The sequence below is a fragment of the Brachyhypopomus gauderio genome, chromosome 2, assembly GCF_052324685.1.
Source record: "Brachyhypopomus gauderio isolate BG-103 chromosome 2, BGAUD_0.2, whole genome shotgun sequence".
In the NCBI taxonomy this organism is placed as follows: domain Eukaryota; kingdom Metazoa; phylum Chordata; class Actinopteri; order Gymnotiformes; family Hypopomidae; genus Brachyhypopomus; species Brachyhypopomus gauderio.
In genome coordinates, this window is record NC_135212.1 from 37,142,374 (window position 1) to 37,157,780 (window position 15,407).

The 15,407-nt window shown below is 45.0% G+C and overlaps 1 protein-coding gene across 6 annotated transcripts in view; it reads right to left on the reverse strand.

The window, feature by feature from the left end:
* unc13c (unc-13 homolog C (C. elegans)) overlaps nt 1-15,407 on the reverse strand; it is a 188,622-nt gene that overhangs the window by 135,412 nt on the left and 37,803 nt on the right. For all 6 annotated transcript variants that reach the window (XR_013127095.1, XM_076995311.1, XM_076995309.1 and 3 more), the window contains exons 9-10: nt 13,585-13,726; nt 1,335-1,504 (exon numbers count right to left, since the gene is read on the reverse strand). Coding sequence is in view for 5 of the 6 variants with exons in the window: in XM_076995311.1 (XP_076851426.1) it covers nt 1,335-1,504; nt 13,585-13,726 (312 nt within the window). In the remaining variant the exon portion in view is untranslated. The remainder of the gene's footprint in view (nt 1-1,334; nt 1,505-13,584; nt 13,727-15,407) is intronic.

Sequence of the window (15,407 nt, forward strand, 5' to 3'; positions counted from 1 at the left end):
CAAACGTTAAACGCACACATACGCATGCATGCACACACGCACGCACCTCAGTCATGGCCTCAGGCCTGGGAATCGAACCCATGACCCTCCGGTCACAAGACCAGTTCCCTACCACCAGACCATGACTACACCAGTTTCTGTCTGGACTGGCTCTGATGCTGCTCCTCCTGCCACCACTGGAGGCTCTCGAGTCAGCACCAGACAAAATAAGCGCAATCAGCGGTGATCCGTCACACCTGTCGTTTTGGTTATTTAAGAAAGTTTGTTATGACGGATCACTGCTGATTCATTTTGGTCATGCCGGTACGCTATCAGCCTTTCCCTGCCTTCTCTACCGTTGCCTCTGGTTACAAGGTGTCTCTCTCTATCTCCTGCACCGTTCCCTGGCCCATCTTAAGTTTTCCTCCATCTGTTTTACTTCCTATCCATTATACATTTATTTTGGGAAGGGTTTTGTTTGTTGCATTTACCTGCTGCCTGCCTCCCCCTGGCATCCTTGGTTTCATTTTTCAACGTTGTTTTGTGTTCTATTTTCTCCCGAGCGTTCACGGTCGAGTTTCATTTTACGCATTGAGTTTTACGTGTCGTTTTGTGTTGGTGTTTTTGCCACTGGGCGTGTGTTTGCTTTACTCTCGCGCTGACTTATTCTGCCGCTGCTTAGTGTGTCAGCCGGCACTTGGGTCCGCCTCTCTCTCAGTTTACACATGCGGTGAGTACGTCACAATACCCACGTCACAGTTTCATGTCTATATTGTTAGCAGTTATGTCTCCCCTGTTCAGTATATTAGTGTTTGCCTTCAGCGTTGGTGTATTTGGTTAATGTTTGGTTTGGCTTTGTTTTATGTATGTATAATTTCTGTAGTTGTTTTGCTAATAAACTGCTTTAGAATCTGCACTTGCGTCCAGCTTACCTTGCCTGAACATCTACTGAAATGTTTCTGAATTTTGCCTGGTTATGTTTTTTGCTTGTGTCACACCACATTTTTGCACCCAGAAAAGGGGAGTGGCTAGATGTCTACAGGTCAAAGTGGTCTATTAACATGTGTAAACTGGAGCCTGTAGCAGTGCCCAGTGGTGGATGGTGCTCTGTCACTAGGGTCTGTCCTCTTTCCCCTTCCTGCACCCCATTCAGTCCCCCAGGGGGCTGTGGATCCCAGTAGAGAGTACGCTGTGTGCAATTGGCTGCTGCTTCTCGCCGGTGTGTCAATGGTAGTGTAAGAGTTGTACCTGTGTTAAAATTGTAAAGCGACCTTGAGTATCTATATAAGTTGAACATTCATTCATTCATTCATTCATTCATTCAGTGTGTGACACATGTGGGGGTGGAGACTTACCGAGGTTGTACCACACGTCCATCTCCCCACTCAGCATGCGGACCTCAATTATGGTTTGGCCCAGGAAGTCATCAGACTCCTTCTTGAAGTGCTGCTTGACACGGGACTTGATGTCATCATCCTCATCCCACACACGCACCTTAATGCGGTCTGTGGCATTGTGGCATTCACTGGAATGCAGAAAGAATAGCGAGTGTGTGAAAACATGAATATACACCTGCCCATACACACATACACAAACACACACATACATATACACACGCGCGCACACACACTGTTTGGACGCACATATATGGCACACTGCAAGCCCTTTTCTGAATGTCTGTAAAGGTCAAATTCTCCACTGAATCTCAAACGCTAGGTACACTCATGTGGTTACACACAGACTCTGTTTCCAAAGGAAACTGGTAGTCAGTCATTAAAATAGTCAAACAGAATCATCATTTACCCAAGATGGGTACCAATGGTCAACAGACCATTAACACATGGCTATAAATAAAAAAAAAACATTTACACACCATATAACTACACAGAATAACATTTACAACACAGTTATACATATTTTTTTTACTGATCATTCTGCTTAATGTGTTCATAACTTTCATTTTCAGGTTTGCTGAATCACATTTAAATTAGGGGTGGGACGCGATTAAAAGAATTAATCGAATTAATTCGAAGCTTTGTAATTAATTAATCAAAATTAATCGCATTTTAATCGCATTTCAGTATTTAACATGGGAAATATTAATTTAAGTTTGAATGATGAATGAATCAATGAACATAAGCATAAACTTCAACATCTTGTTTATTTTTCCACCAGTCTACTACACAGACCAATAGATGAGTGCAGAAAACAGAGCAAAGTTTTCAGAACACTGGAAATTCTGACCAAACATTTTTTTTTTGGGAGTTTTGCTCAGGATATTGGAAGAATAAGAAGTAAATCAGATGTTTTTAATACCATTTTAGATTTTTTAAAATTTCCCAGGCCTCTGCCACAGCCATAAAGTCCTCTACACAGGCATCTCCATAATGCCTAGAAGTGGTCTTCTGCATGTTCAAAGCAAATGACTGGATCTTCCATTCATCATCTATAATATGAACTGTCACACCAAGATAATTCTTGTTGCTAACAGAGGTCCAGTGATCCCCAGTCAGAACCACATTTGTGTTGCTCTTCACAATAACCTGTTTTGCTTCCCTTTCCTCATCATACAGCTGCTGGATTTTCTTCGACATTGTCTTTCTGGACAGTTCGTAACTTGCATCAGCTGACGCAATTTGCAGCGCTTCTTGTAAAGCCTGGATTATACTTTCACGAGTGACCATAGCGCGCGACTCCGCCCACCTCGCGCGAACCTTCGCGACCACAGAGAGCGGTCTACAGTCCACAGCAATCTATCTCGCCAGTGAATTGGTCAATTTGTCTAAAGTGGACTTTGACATTTTGTTTCTTAATTTGAACCCCGACATGTGGTCGAGTGTTGACTGGCGACACTGCTCGTACTAGGAATACATTTAGCAGCTAAGTTATCATTACTGACCTGCGCGTTAGCCCCAACATGTTTTACGTTGCGGTGTTAACGAAGGGTGGAAGTGCGCCTGTGATAAGCGAACTCCTTCCTACATAAAGTGCAAATAACACTATTTTTGTTTGTACTTCCATTTGGAAGTTTGTTATATTTAAATTTCCCATCCACCAGCGTAGCCTCTTCAGTCATCTCCATCATGCTCATCTTATTGTGCGTCCATATATTCTGTATGTCTGGAACTCGTGCACTGATAAACATTCCACGGTGCAAAAGTGTCTCATGCGTTAAATGCGTTAAAATGCGTTAATTTTTTTAGTTCGTTATTTTCCCTGTAATTAATTAATCGAAATTAACGCGTTAAAGTCCCACCACTAATTTAAATATATGAATTCAGGCGTGGCCATGGGTGAGTAAGTATTACATTATGACCCACAGGGCCACACACATGAAGCCAGAAACACACCATCTATGCCATTCACCCTTCAGAATCCCCCCCTGAAATCCCAGCATACCTCATTAAAAAAGTTAATGAGCAACCTCAGTAGACCTGCTGAGAAAATTTGAAAAGGACCACACACTTCTGCCCACTGCCCACATCACACATCCATCACACATTCATCACGTCATCACACATCATCACACATTTATCACACATTCATCACACATCCATCACACAGTCATCACAGTTATCACACAATCATCACACATTCATCATACATTCACCAGTCATCATAATGTCAACAGCTACTGTGACTCATCTGAGGATGACAGGAATTTAGTGGGATATCTCCTGTCAAGACTGATTTAATCCTAAGAGTAACCTCTCTCTAATACTAACCCCTGACCCTGACCATAATGCTAATCCTATCAGTAACCCTGACCCCTATTGCCCCCATGACCCCTAATTTGTATCCAAGGTTTAACCTGATCCTGCTGCAAACAGGAGGTTAATTAATATTTAATTTGCTCAAAAAGAGAATAATATCACAAAGCAGCTTTACAGAGATCATATACATTAACAATCCAGGTCCAGACCACTAATGATCAAGCCAAGGCTACAGTGGCAGAGAAAACCTCCCTGAGGAAGAAACCTGGAGAGGAACCAAGACTCAGAAGGAGACCCAGAGCTTCTATTTGTGTCACGCCTGGCTCCTTTTGTTAGCCATGTGCGTTTCTGTCCCGCTTCATGATTTGTACTCCTTCCCCTCATTAGTGTATTCAGGTGTTTCATGTTTAGTATGGTCTATTTATATCCTAAGTTTGGTCTTCTATGTTGCTGTTCATTGTCGGATGTTATTGCTAATGTTTGAGGTATTAGCTTGTTCAGCCCTGTGTACGATCGTGTTTCGTGTTCTCCAGTGTATTATGGTTTTTGTTTGCTTGTATTGTCATTATGTCTATAAGTCTTGGTTATGTTTTCAACCCTGATTATGGAATGCCCTTTAATAAATCTCGCTCCTCTCAGCGTTTGTGTCCGCCTCTTTGCTTCATGATGCAGTCAGTGTTGCAATTAGATACTGAATGGCAAACAAAACCTACACAAAATGAAGTTGCTTTTGCTTTTATCTATAACTTTGATATAAAATGTATACAAGTAACTTTAAACCTTAACATATGGCTAACAAATATTTGAAGCATTCAGATTATTCAGTAAGAACCTATTTGTAGTCCACACAGTAATCATCTTAAATTCTGCTCAACTAAAAACTGACTGTTATTCAGGTCACAGAAATGACACTGATTCACAAGTCACAGGCTCTGAAATGAGGACAAACGAGGCATTTGTAAACACACTAGACCAGTTCACACAGGTTCAGTTTAACGCAATGATGTTTAAACTTAGAGTCATGCAAATGGAAAAAAAGGTGCAACTAGTAAAGCAAATGATTCCTGAGGAGCCGAACATCCACAATTGAACAGAATAGATCTGCCACAAACTCTTTCTTCAGTACCGCTGATAGAGCCCATATGTGACAGGTGAGGAGTCCAAATAAAAAAGGAAGCGATCACGCCAGTCTCAGGGAAAAGGGAGGAAATAATGGATAAAGTGCACAAACTCAAAATCCATGAACTAATCCAAATTTAGGGATACAATAGTAAGCAGTTAACTGGTACAAAGACATATATAGACAAACAACTTGTTTTGTTTTGTTCATCCCTCAGGTGGGGAGTGGTCCATTAAGAAACCCAACACCCGAGGGACGAACACATCACAACAACAGGACAACATGAAACACTGCTGCTGCTGACACAGTGTGACAACAGATAGTCATAAAGGAACACTACTAGATCACTGCTGAAATACTGCTGGATCACTGCTATTAAAACATTGCTGGAACACTGCTGGAACACTTCTAGAATCCACCCAGGAAACTGAAGGATTTTCAGTAGTTCCAAAAGTGGTGGTAGAAAAAAAGAGCGGGAAGTGTTCCATCTGTTTTCCTGGGCAGTATGATGCTTTCCAGAGCAGACTGCCACCATGCAGGATCACACCTTCTGGGAATCCACAGGAGTAAAGCGATGGTTCGAGGAGTTTCTCCTGACCTGAACCATTTTGACTAGAGTGAGGAAACCGACAAAAACAAAGCCTCGGTTTATTGAAATAATATTTAACAGATAGAAGGCAAATAATTACTTTATAAAGGAGATGAGAGGTTGTGAAACTTTTGAAAAAATTTTAAATACTAAAAGCACAATACTAAAGAAATTAAAGTTTCCCACCTAACATTATGATCTACTTATTATTTACTTCTTATTTCTAATGCTTAGTAAGCCATTTATTGTAAGAGCACCTTGGCTAAACTGTTTTTACCTTCTGATATGTCACGTTGAGGACCCCGGCCCCTCCCTTTTGGGCGTGTGTATACGTGGTCCACGTGCTTTGTCTGCGTCTGTGGATATCCGTGGGTTAGGGTTATGTCGTGTGATTAATAAGTCTCACCTGTGACTTGTCTCGTAATCACGTGGGGCTAATGTGGTTCGTCTATTTAATGTGCTCTCGCGCAGTGTCCTGTGCTCGTCTTTGTCTAAAGTTTGCATGTTGTGTGTATGTGCTTCAGTGTTCTCGTGCGCCATTGCGCAATATCTGTTATTGTTAAACGTAACGTTTGCTATGTAAGCGGGGATTCCGTGTCTCGTCCTTGGCTGCGCCCAAACGTCAAAGAAAGACGAGCTGTCTGAGACACCAGGACTATGCCAGGCTATACTGCCCGTCCCAGGAAGGGTCAGCGCACCAGCAAGCGGCGCCATCGTGCCTCTTCTCCGGCCCAGCGCTGCCGGGCCACCGCCAACCCCGAGCTAATGGAGCAGGACCCGCTATGCGCCTATATGCTGCGTATGGCTTGGGACTCCTCCGTCCCCGAGATCGCAGAGAACTTCCGCGAGCAGGCTCTGCGGATATGGAGAGAGCTACACCCCTCTCCTTCCCGCGCCCTCTCGCCTCTGAGGGCGGGTGCCTGCGTGATCATCGCTACCGCGTCAACCCCGGAGGAGGAGTTCGGGGCGGAGGACTCGGAGGAAGAGGATCACCTCCCTCCGCCCGTGTGCCCTTCTCCCCTGTAGAAGATGGTGAGGAGGAGGAGGAGGAGGAGGAAGAGGACTACCCTCCGTTGGTGTGCTCCGTGCCCACCGTGGACTACGGTGGGGGAGAGGTGGAGGACGACGAGGATTACCCGCCGTCTGTATGCTCTGCTCCCACCGTCGACTACCGCGAAGAGGAGGAGGAGGAAGAGGAGGGCTACCCACCGTCAATATGCAACGCCTCCACCGTCAACTACGGTGGGGGGGAGGGGGAAGCCTACCCCCAGTCGGTGAGCGACGCTTCCTCCGTCGACTGCGATGAGGAGGAGGAGTCGGAGGAGGAGGACTACCTCCTTCCGCCCGTAGGTCCCTCTTCCACCGTAGAGGAGGGTGGGGAGGAGGAGCAGGAAGACAGTCCATCCCCCTCGGAGAGATCTGTTGGGACTGGTAAGGGGAGTGTGGAGAGGAGTCCACCCTCCGATCGCTCCGGCGAGAGCGCAATGGACTACTCCCCGGGTGGCAGCCCGGAGCAGTCCATGGAGTGGAGCCGGGGGACAGAGGAGGAGATGGACACGTACGAGGAACTCCCATGCGACCCGCACGGGGCATCTGCCAGTCGCGCTGCACCGAGCGCGTACACCAGCCGCGCTGCGCCAGGCACGTCCGCCAGTTGCGCTGCACCGAGCGCGTCCGCCAGCCGCGCTGCACCAGGCACGTCCGCCAGCCGCGCTGCACCGGGCGCGTCCGCCAGCCGCGCTGCACCCGATGGGGGATTTGCAGCGAGGCCAAAAGTGGGACCACCCACCGCAGCGCCTGCAGCACAAGCAGCACCCGGTCTCTCTCCACTGTTGGCTCTCCTCCTGGCGCGCAGCCTGGCGCCTGTTACGTGTTTGTTTGTTCCGGTGTTTGTAAGTCTACCCGTATGTTTACCAAACCCCTTTTTCCCTCTCGTTCCTTTATGTGTTAATGTGCCCGTGTGTGTATTCGTGTCCGTTCCGTTTAATGTGTCTAACGTTTTTTCCCCGATCTTCCCAGGGGGGGTGTGCTAGGTGATTCAGGACGGACGCTTCGCCAAGGGCAATCACCTCCCAGACGCAGGACTGAGCGCGTCGGATCCGCCCGTCGTCGTGGGTTCGGGGCACTCGGCCCTGTTGGCACCCCGGGACGGGTAGTGCCCTTGGAGGGGGCGTCTGTCACGTTGAGGACCCAGGCCCCTCCCTTTTGGGCGTGTGTATACGTGGTCCACGTGCTTTGTCTGCGTCTGTGGATATCCGTGGGTTAGGGTTATGTCGTGTGATTAATAGGTTTCACCTGTGACTTGTCTCGTAATCACGTGGGGCTAATGTGGTTCGTCTATTTAATGTGCGCTCGCGCAGTGTCCTGTGCTCGTCTTTGTCTAAAGTCTGCACGTTGTGTGTATGTGCTTCAGTGTTCTCGTGTGCCATTGCGCAATATCTGTTATTAAACGTAACGTTTGCTACGTAAGCGGGGATTCCGTGTCTCGTCCTTGGCTGCGCCCGAATGTCAAATGATAGATATCACACTAGGGACGCACAGACAAAAGAAAGGCACCCTAGACTGCCCTAGGCTCCGTTCAGACACTGAAATATGAGCTCAGAAATCAGGATTCTGGAACTGGACATATTAACCAACCAGGAAACGTCCCTATGGGGACATCATCCTCCCTGCCTCTGAATTACATTTATTGAGTATCCACACAGCACACAGATGGGGGAACCTGAGGACAGACGTCTTTGACAGGAATGAAAGCTAATATGAAAGGCAATGAGCTGCTGAAGAACTGAGACTGGATCCACTGACAGATCTTTGGGAGTGTTCAGGGTTAAGCACAAATGTAAGAATAAATGGGGGCGGGGCAGAGATAATATTCAATACTGTATGCTCTGCCATGCCAGAAAAAAAAATGTACATATATAATTTCAATTGTTCAGAGTTCCTCATCTGGTTACTTATATATCATGGACATTCAAAAACCCAGAATTCTGAAGGGCAGGATGCTGTACACTCACTTTATTTAGAAGACAGGGGTGATGGCAAAATGTTATTAGTAGTAATTACAAAATCCAAGAGAGGATTTGGATATGAGGACCAGATTTCAATTCCACTAGTAAGGCACTAGGTATAGAGGGTGGGTTGGATTTAGAGGGTTAGGTATAGAGGGCTGGGTATAGAGGATTGGGTAGAAGGTTGGGTACAGAGGATTGGGTATAGAGGGTTGGGTATAAAGGGTTTGGTATAGAGGCTTGGATATAGAGGACTGGGTATAGAGGGTTGGGTATAAAGGGTTGGGTATAGAGGACTGGGTATAGAGGGTTGGGTATAAAGGGCTATAGACAAACTCAGTGAGAAGAGTAACAATATTTCAGCAATCATCAACACTTAAGATCTGGATCTAAACAAGAGAATAGAGCAGAGCCCCAAAGCATTAACAGATGTTTCTAGAAAATGACAAAAGAGCTCACTGCTTTTCTCTTTTTCCTTAATCTCCTCTGAAATCTACCAAATTAGCCAGTGTTGAGAGCTGGTCTCCCACAGTATGTGCTTCAAAGGGAATACCCATCTCTCCCCACACTTTCTACAGAATGAACATAAGCCTTAGAAATACAAACATCTCCCCATTGTGCTGCAGCTGAACATTTTCAGTACGTTATTACATCTAGAGCTGTCAGCATTTATGTATTTATTTATATTGGCCTGATTGCCAACTGTGGTTGTTCATTTTTCTGTCCGTGGTGTTGAAAATGCACTCCTCTTTACACTAAGTGTTAGGGCTGTGCCACAGAGAAGTTGATCATCAGTTTGTGGTAACATTAGTGGCTAAAAGTATTTTAAACTCAAGATTAGGATTTATGTAATAATAATAATATTATAATTTTTCAAATTGACTGAAGGAAAGGAAAATATGGCTTTGCTCCTAATAACATAATAACATAAAGAGTATGAACAAATAAAGAATATGCTTTTCTGAATGTATACTCAGAAAAGCGATCATACAAATCATAAACAATGAGTGACACTTCTGACACTGCTTTTTATGTTGCCTTGTGCAACTATAGAGTGTTGGCCAGAGTATTGTGGACAGAATCAGGGAGAGCGTATTGGATCTATAGAAAAAAGAGCAATGAAAAGAGTATAGGGGAGATTATTCTCCTTATGGATGCATACAATCAAGTGCACACACACACACACACACACACACACACACACACACACACACACACACACACACACACACACACACACACACACATTCAAGAGGAAGTACCAGATTCAGGAGATGTGTGACAGCATAAGGCTGACACAGACAGAAATCTAGCCCCAGCTGCCTCAAGGCAAACAAACAATATCGTGTTGTGCTCACACTTATACGAGCTGTCCATGCCTTGCACGTGTTAAACACCGCACACGGTGAGCAAGAGCAAGCACACAATACATCACCATCAATATGACAGCTCTGGGAAATGGCGATAAAGTAATATGTGTGTGTGTGTGTGTGTGTGTGTGTGTGTGTGTGTGTGCATGCGTGCACATTCATCCAGTGTGCATTCATTAGAGGTGTGCCAAAAAATCGATTCACATATCGAAAATCGATTCTCATTTACTACGATTCAGAATCGATTTTATATGTCCCAAAATTGATTCTAAGTCATGGTGAAGTCTCGCGTTACGTAATTACAAAATTATACGAGACTTTACGCAGCAGGTTCTGGGACACATTTTCCATGCATGGAAAAATTTCAAAACAAATGGAGGAAAGAGATATTCAACCTGTCCTGTCTTCGTTTAAGGCAAAAATATGGGTTCATTTTGGTATTTACTGAATGCCAGGGAAGACCGAACTTGACACAGTGTAGCTCATGTGCAAAGCTTGTGTAACGCGGTGAGCATGGGAACGTACACACCGCATGAAATAATATAGAGAACGGTGGACCCAAATTCCGGCTCGCAAGAGCAATACGTTTGACACTTGTCAAATGTATTAGCAAGAGGGAAACGCACACAGCCATCCAGAACAAACAAACAAAACAACGCGGAAGAGTCAACATGCAAAAGAATAGAAACCAAAACTGTGAGGGCACGGAGTACATAGAAACAAGAAAACAACGCGGAAAATACAACGCGTGAAAAATAACACTCGACCGTAGAGAGACGGAAGAAAGAAACAAAATAACAGTAACTAAAAAACAGTGTGGATAAATGCAACGCGAAAACGAAACCAAGTATGCCAGGGGAAGTAACTGGCATTTGATGCTAACCCCCATCTCATGCTAAACCCCCATCTCACTCCCTTAGTTTCATGTGTCTATTTTATACACCTTGTTTACTTTATACATCACCTTGTTTCATTGCGTCAACATCAGTATCCCTCACTGGCAGGTGTTATCAGGCAGGTGTTATCACTGGGCTGATTGGCTTCACTATCTGCCCTGTGCCAACCCACTTTCCCACCTGGTGTTACCACGGCATCATGCGCGTGGCATGCGCTGATTACAGCCCCTCACTGATACCTTTCCTCATTGACATGTCTGATAAATGTCTGATAATGACATGGGCTCTTACTACATGAGCTGGAGGGAACCAGATCAGATTCAGGCTGCAGGTGGAGGATGTTAATATTCTGAGGTGGGGGTTAGCAGCCACTGAAACCAAACTGTGATCCATTCCAAATGTGACAGATGGTCCACCTTCTCAAGTATCATCGATACAAAATTACCCTGAGTGTCTTTCTTTTAAACCCATGGAAAACAGCACATAAAGCATTAACCTTTATGGGTCATGTGACATACAAAGCTTCACCACAAGCCACGTATACAAACATCAATAGCCAGTCAATACCAATCAATAGCTGATGACATTAGCAAGAAAATTTTAAACTCATGCACTCCAAGGAGATTGGGATATACAGAAATAAATAAATGCTGTTTCCATGGAAATCATTCTAATGACAATTTTCCACCTACAATGTCAATTTGTATAGTATAGACATATCCACTGAGAATAAAAACAGATGCTGAAACCTTTTTTCTTTTTTTCTATATTTTTCTTTTGATCTGGATTACCATCATTGTCTAACAATATGGACAATACCAAATGACACTTAAAAAACAGACAGACCAAAGGACATAAAGGACAGTGAAAGAAAGTCATTTATAGAAACCAAATGTAAGCTCATTGGATTAAACTCAGTTCAGGATCCCACAATACACCGTGGCCCAATGGGGGATGGGGTGGAGATTGGATGGCGGATGGGTGCTTGGAGCGAGGGGGCAGGGTGTGAGTTCCTAGCTCCATCTATCCTCTGTCACGTTTTGAAGCACTGCAGATTACTCGACTTAAACTGGTTACTGCTGTTCTCCATTCAGCTGGAGAAACTGCTATGATGAAACAGCAAATGAATCTTCACACAGTACAAAATCTCCTGCATGTATTGAGCTGCTGTTTGATGCAGGTGTCCACATTAAATCATTAGTCTCATAACGTCAGCAGTTTGTGGCTTGCATTATGAGACATTTAGCATGAAATACTCACTGAAACCGACGGCGAGACAGAAATCACTTCTAAGTCCCTCCCTTCCAAACAAGGGAATGAACATCTCCGCAGAGGGTCTGGAGCTGTGAACCTGCTTCCCTATGAAGCTTGTTTAAAGAGTCACAGAAACGCCTGCGCTAGGCACTTCATGAGGGGTTACATTAAAATGCCAATAATAATGACACTACGAACTCACAAAACTGCATGAAACAACCCAGGAATGTACTTTTCACCAACACTGGTATCTGAATTACTTTTTCAATCTGAACTATTGATCAATAGATAGATAGATAGATAGATAGATAGATAGATAGATAGATAGATAGATAGATAGATAGACAGACAGACACACACAGACACACACGCACACAGACACACACACACACACCCACACCCACCCACACACACTACTGATGTATCGTTTCGCAGCTGCCTGGCCTATTGCTCCACACCCCAAGGTCTCACCACAGGGATTTAATAAATATGAACAAAGGTGCATGTGATGCTAACTCTTATCCATAATGTGGCACCCAAACGCTCACCAGGGGCCTGGAGGGTCCACAGGCAGTGTTCCTCCCCTGAGGAAGACGAAAGGAACCACTCCACCTCTGCACACCGCAGAGGCCTGGAAGCATACAAATGAGCCAGTTAGGACTCCGAGCTCCTCGTGGGTGAGGACATCGGGAAATGGCCCCTTGTGATTATACAGCTGTCCAGTTAAACTGCCAGAGACGTTTAAGGTAATTTATATGGATCATAAATCTCTCTGGCACCTGTTTGAGCAAAGAAAGAAGGATCTGAAGTGATCTGTCTGTGCTATTTTTGGAAATGGCTTTTCTTCAGGTGTCAGAGAAGCTGCTACATGCTGCTGTCAAGGTTATACCACATTTCCTCTCCATGCTGCCCCCAGAGTCAATAAAAACTATTTATTCTCTTACGCAAACAAAAAAACTGTATGAGACAGAAGAGCAAGAGCTGCTAAGCTATTAAAGTACACACACACACACACACACACACACACACACACACACACACACACACACACACACACACTACACACACACACACACTACACACACACACACACACACACACACACACACACACACACACACACACACACACACACTACACACACATATATACACACACATACAAGATGTGTAAACACAGCAGAACACTATGTGTGTGGGTTTGGGGCAGCAGGAACTTGGAGGGGCCAGCAGATGCGGGGAGGGGCCAGCAGGTATAGGGAGGGGTCAGTAGGTATGGGGAGGAGTCAACAGGTGAGGTGAGGTATGGTGAGGGGCCAGCAGCAGGAGGTCGTGGGCTCACTTCTCACAGTATGGATATTCAGATAAATATACAAATGTGTTGGCTAAATGGAAGACAGGTATAGCTTGTAGACAGGGGTAAAGTGGCCAGAGAGCACAGGTACAAGATAGAGGTTTCTGGAAAAGTTGATCAAATATTAATGCATTTTGAATGGACAAGGAGGAGCTGACCTTACATCTGCTCCTGTCTCCTGTGTCATGAGGTATCTGACACCCAAATCAGCTTCCTTTGCCATGCAGAGCAGATTTGATGGTTTCAATCAGCTCTAGGAGTTTCCAGACCATTCATCCATATGAAAGTGAAGAGCAACTCACAAGAAGAACTTCTCGTCCCAGATGGGGTTGAGGTTGCCAAAGATGGTCTTGGTGCGCCGCTTGGTCTTGCCCACCTGCACGGTGACGTAGGGGTCGCTGGAGCCCGTCTTGTCTTTGGCTTGCAGACCCTGGGCACACAGTACTGGAGAAGAGAGAACAGAGACAGCATTTACCATCAGCACACTGTGAAACACAGTGAAACAGTGTGAAACACAGTGAACCAGTGTGAAACACAGTGAAACACAGCAAAATAGTGAAAAACAACACAAAGAGAAACACTGTGAAAGGATCAAGGTATGCTTAGTGCACATTACTGAAGCTATTGAACCTTCAGACACAATAACAATACAGACCTCTGCCTGAGGGTTGCACATGCAAATATTTGTGTATCCCTGTGTGTGTGTGTGTGTGTGTGTGTGTGTGTGTGTGTGTGTGTGTGTGTGTGTGTGTGTGTTTATTGATTGATAATATTCAAAGTCACTGAGAGCATGAGAAAAGACTCCACCATTGTTTACTAGTCTGGAGCATTTCATGCGGCACCATAAAATGACTGTGAGCACTTGGTGATTAAATATGAATGACTGAGGTGATCAATTATTTAGGAGACATATATCCTTGGGCTGAGAGGGCCACAGAGATAGGAGCAATGTCACGGGCAGTGTGGATCAGACAGGCGAGATGCATATAGTGAGGAAAAAGAGGTGATTTAAGAAACCTCTCGTCATCACAATATCCTTGCATACAATAACTGTAAGCATTACTTCCTTTGTTGGGTACTAATGGAATACTAATGCATTATTTAATTTGGATATATAAACGTAACTGTTACTACACTGTTACAAGTGGTAGACGAAGAACAAACCACGTATTTAAGTTAAAGTAGAGACACCCAATAAAACATTACTCCAGTAAAAGTAAAAGTCCTCCCTTTAGTCCTCTACTTGAGTTAAAGTACAGGTACTCAAGCTAAAACTTTACTCCAGTACAGGTAGAGGTCCTCTCTTCAGTCCTCTACAAACGTATTGGCCTTTATATGTACTTAAGTACTAAAAGTGAAGGCTCTAATATTTAACACTATGCTCTCCATGTAAGGGCGTACTCAAACTAGGCACGGTTTGCTCCTTCCGTGCTGGGGCCCGGTTATCCCCCCTCCCCACTCCCCCTCTGGCCTGCACTCACACTGGCTTCAGCAACCCGGCCCGAGCACGCTTACGTCATCACAACGCCGCTTTATTTGGAAAAAAGCGCGCTCGCACAACACTATGGAGTTCACGGTTCTCTTTTTATTGTATTTTTGGAGTCGTTTTGGGAGTGCAGAAACACGGTGCAAGCACAGATTTATCGATAATTTAACACGATTGTCTGCTAATCGCTTTGCCGCTATGACTGTTTAACGTGAGCATCGCATCACTGACGTCATGTTTGAGTTCCAGCTAAATGAACCAATCAGACGAGGCACCAAGCGGGCCAGGGGCACGGATAGCGCTCACACTAGAAGCGAACCGTGCCCGAGTCCACATGAATCGTGCCCTGGCCCACCTCTTCAAGCGGGCCCGAGCACGGTTCACAGAGCCTAGTGTGAGTACGCCCTAAGACCTGTCAAAACAGAATTTGTTTTCTAATGTAAAGTGCAATGTTCAAATGTTTATTATTTCACAATATGCATTTAGGTAGCTGGAAGCTCCAAATACCATGAACTATAGCAGGGTTCTCAAGTTTTGGAGGGGGGGGGGGGGGGATTGGGGGTGTGGCGAACGTAAGTTGTTGAGCGGGGGGGGGGGGGGGGGGGTGGCGGATGTAAGTTGCTGAGCGGGGTGGGGGTT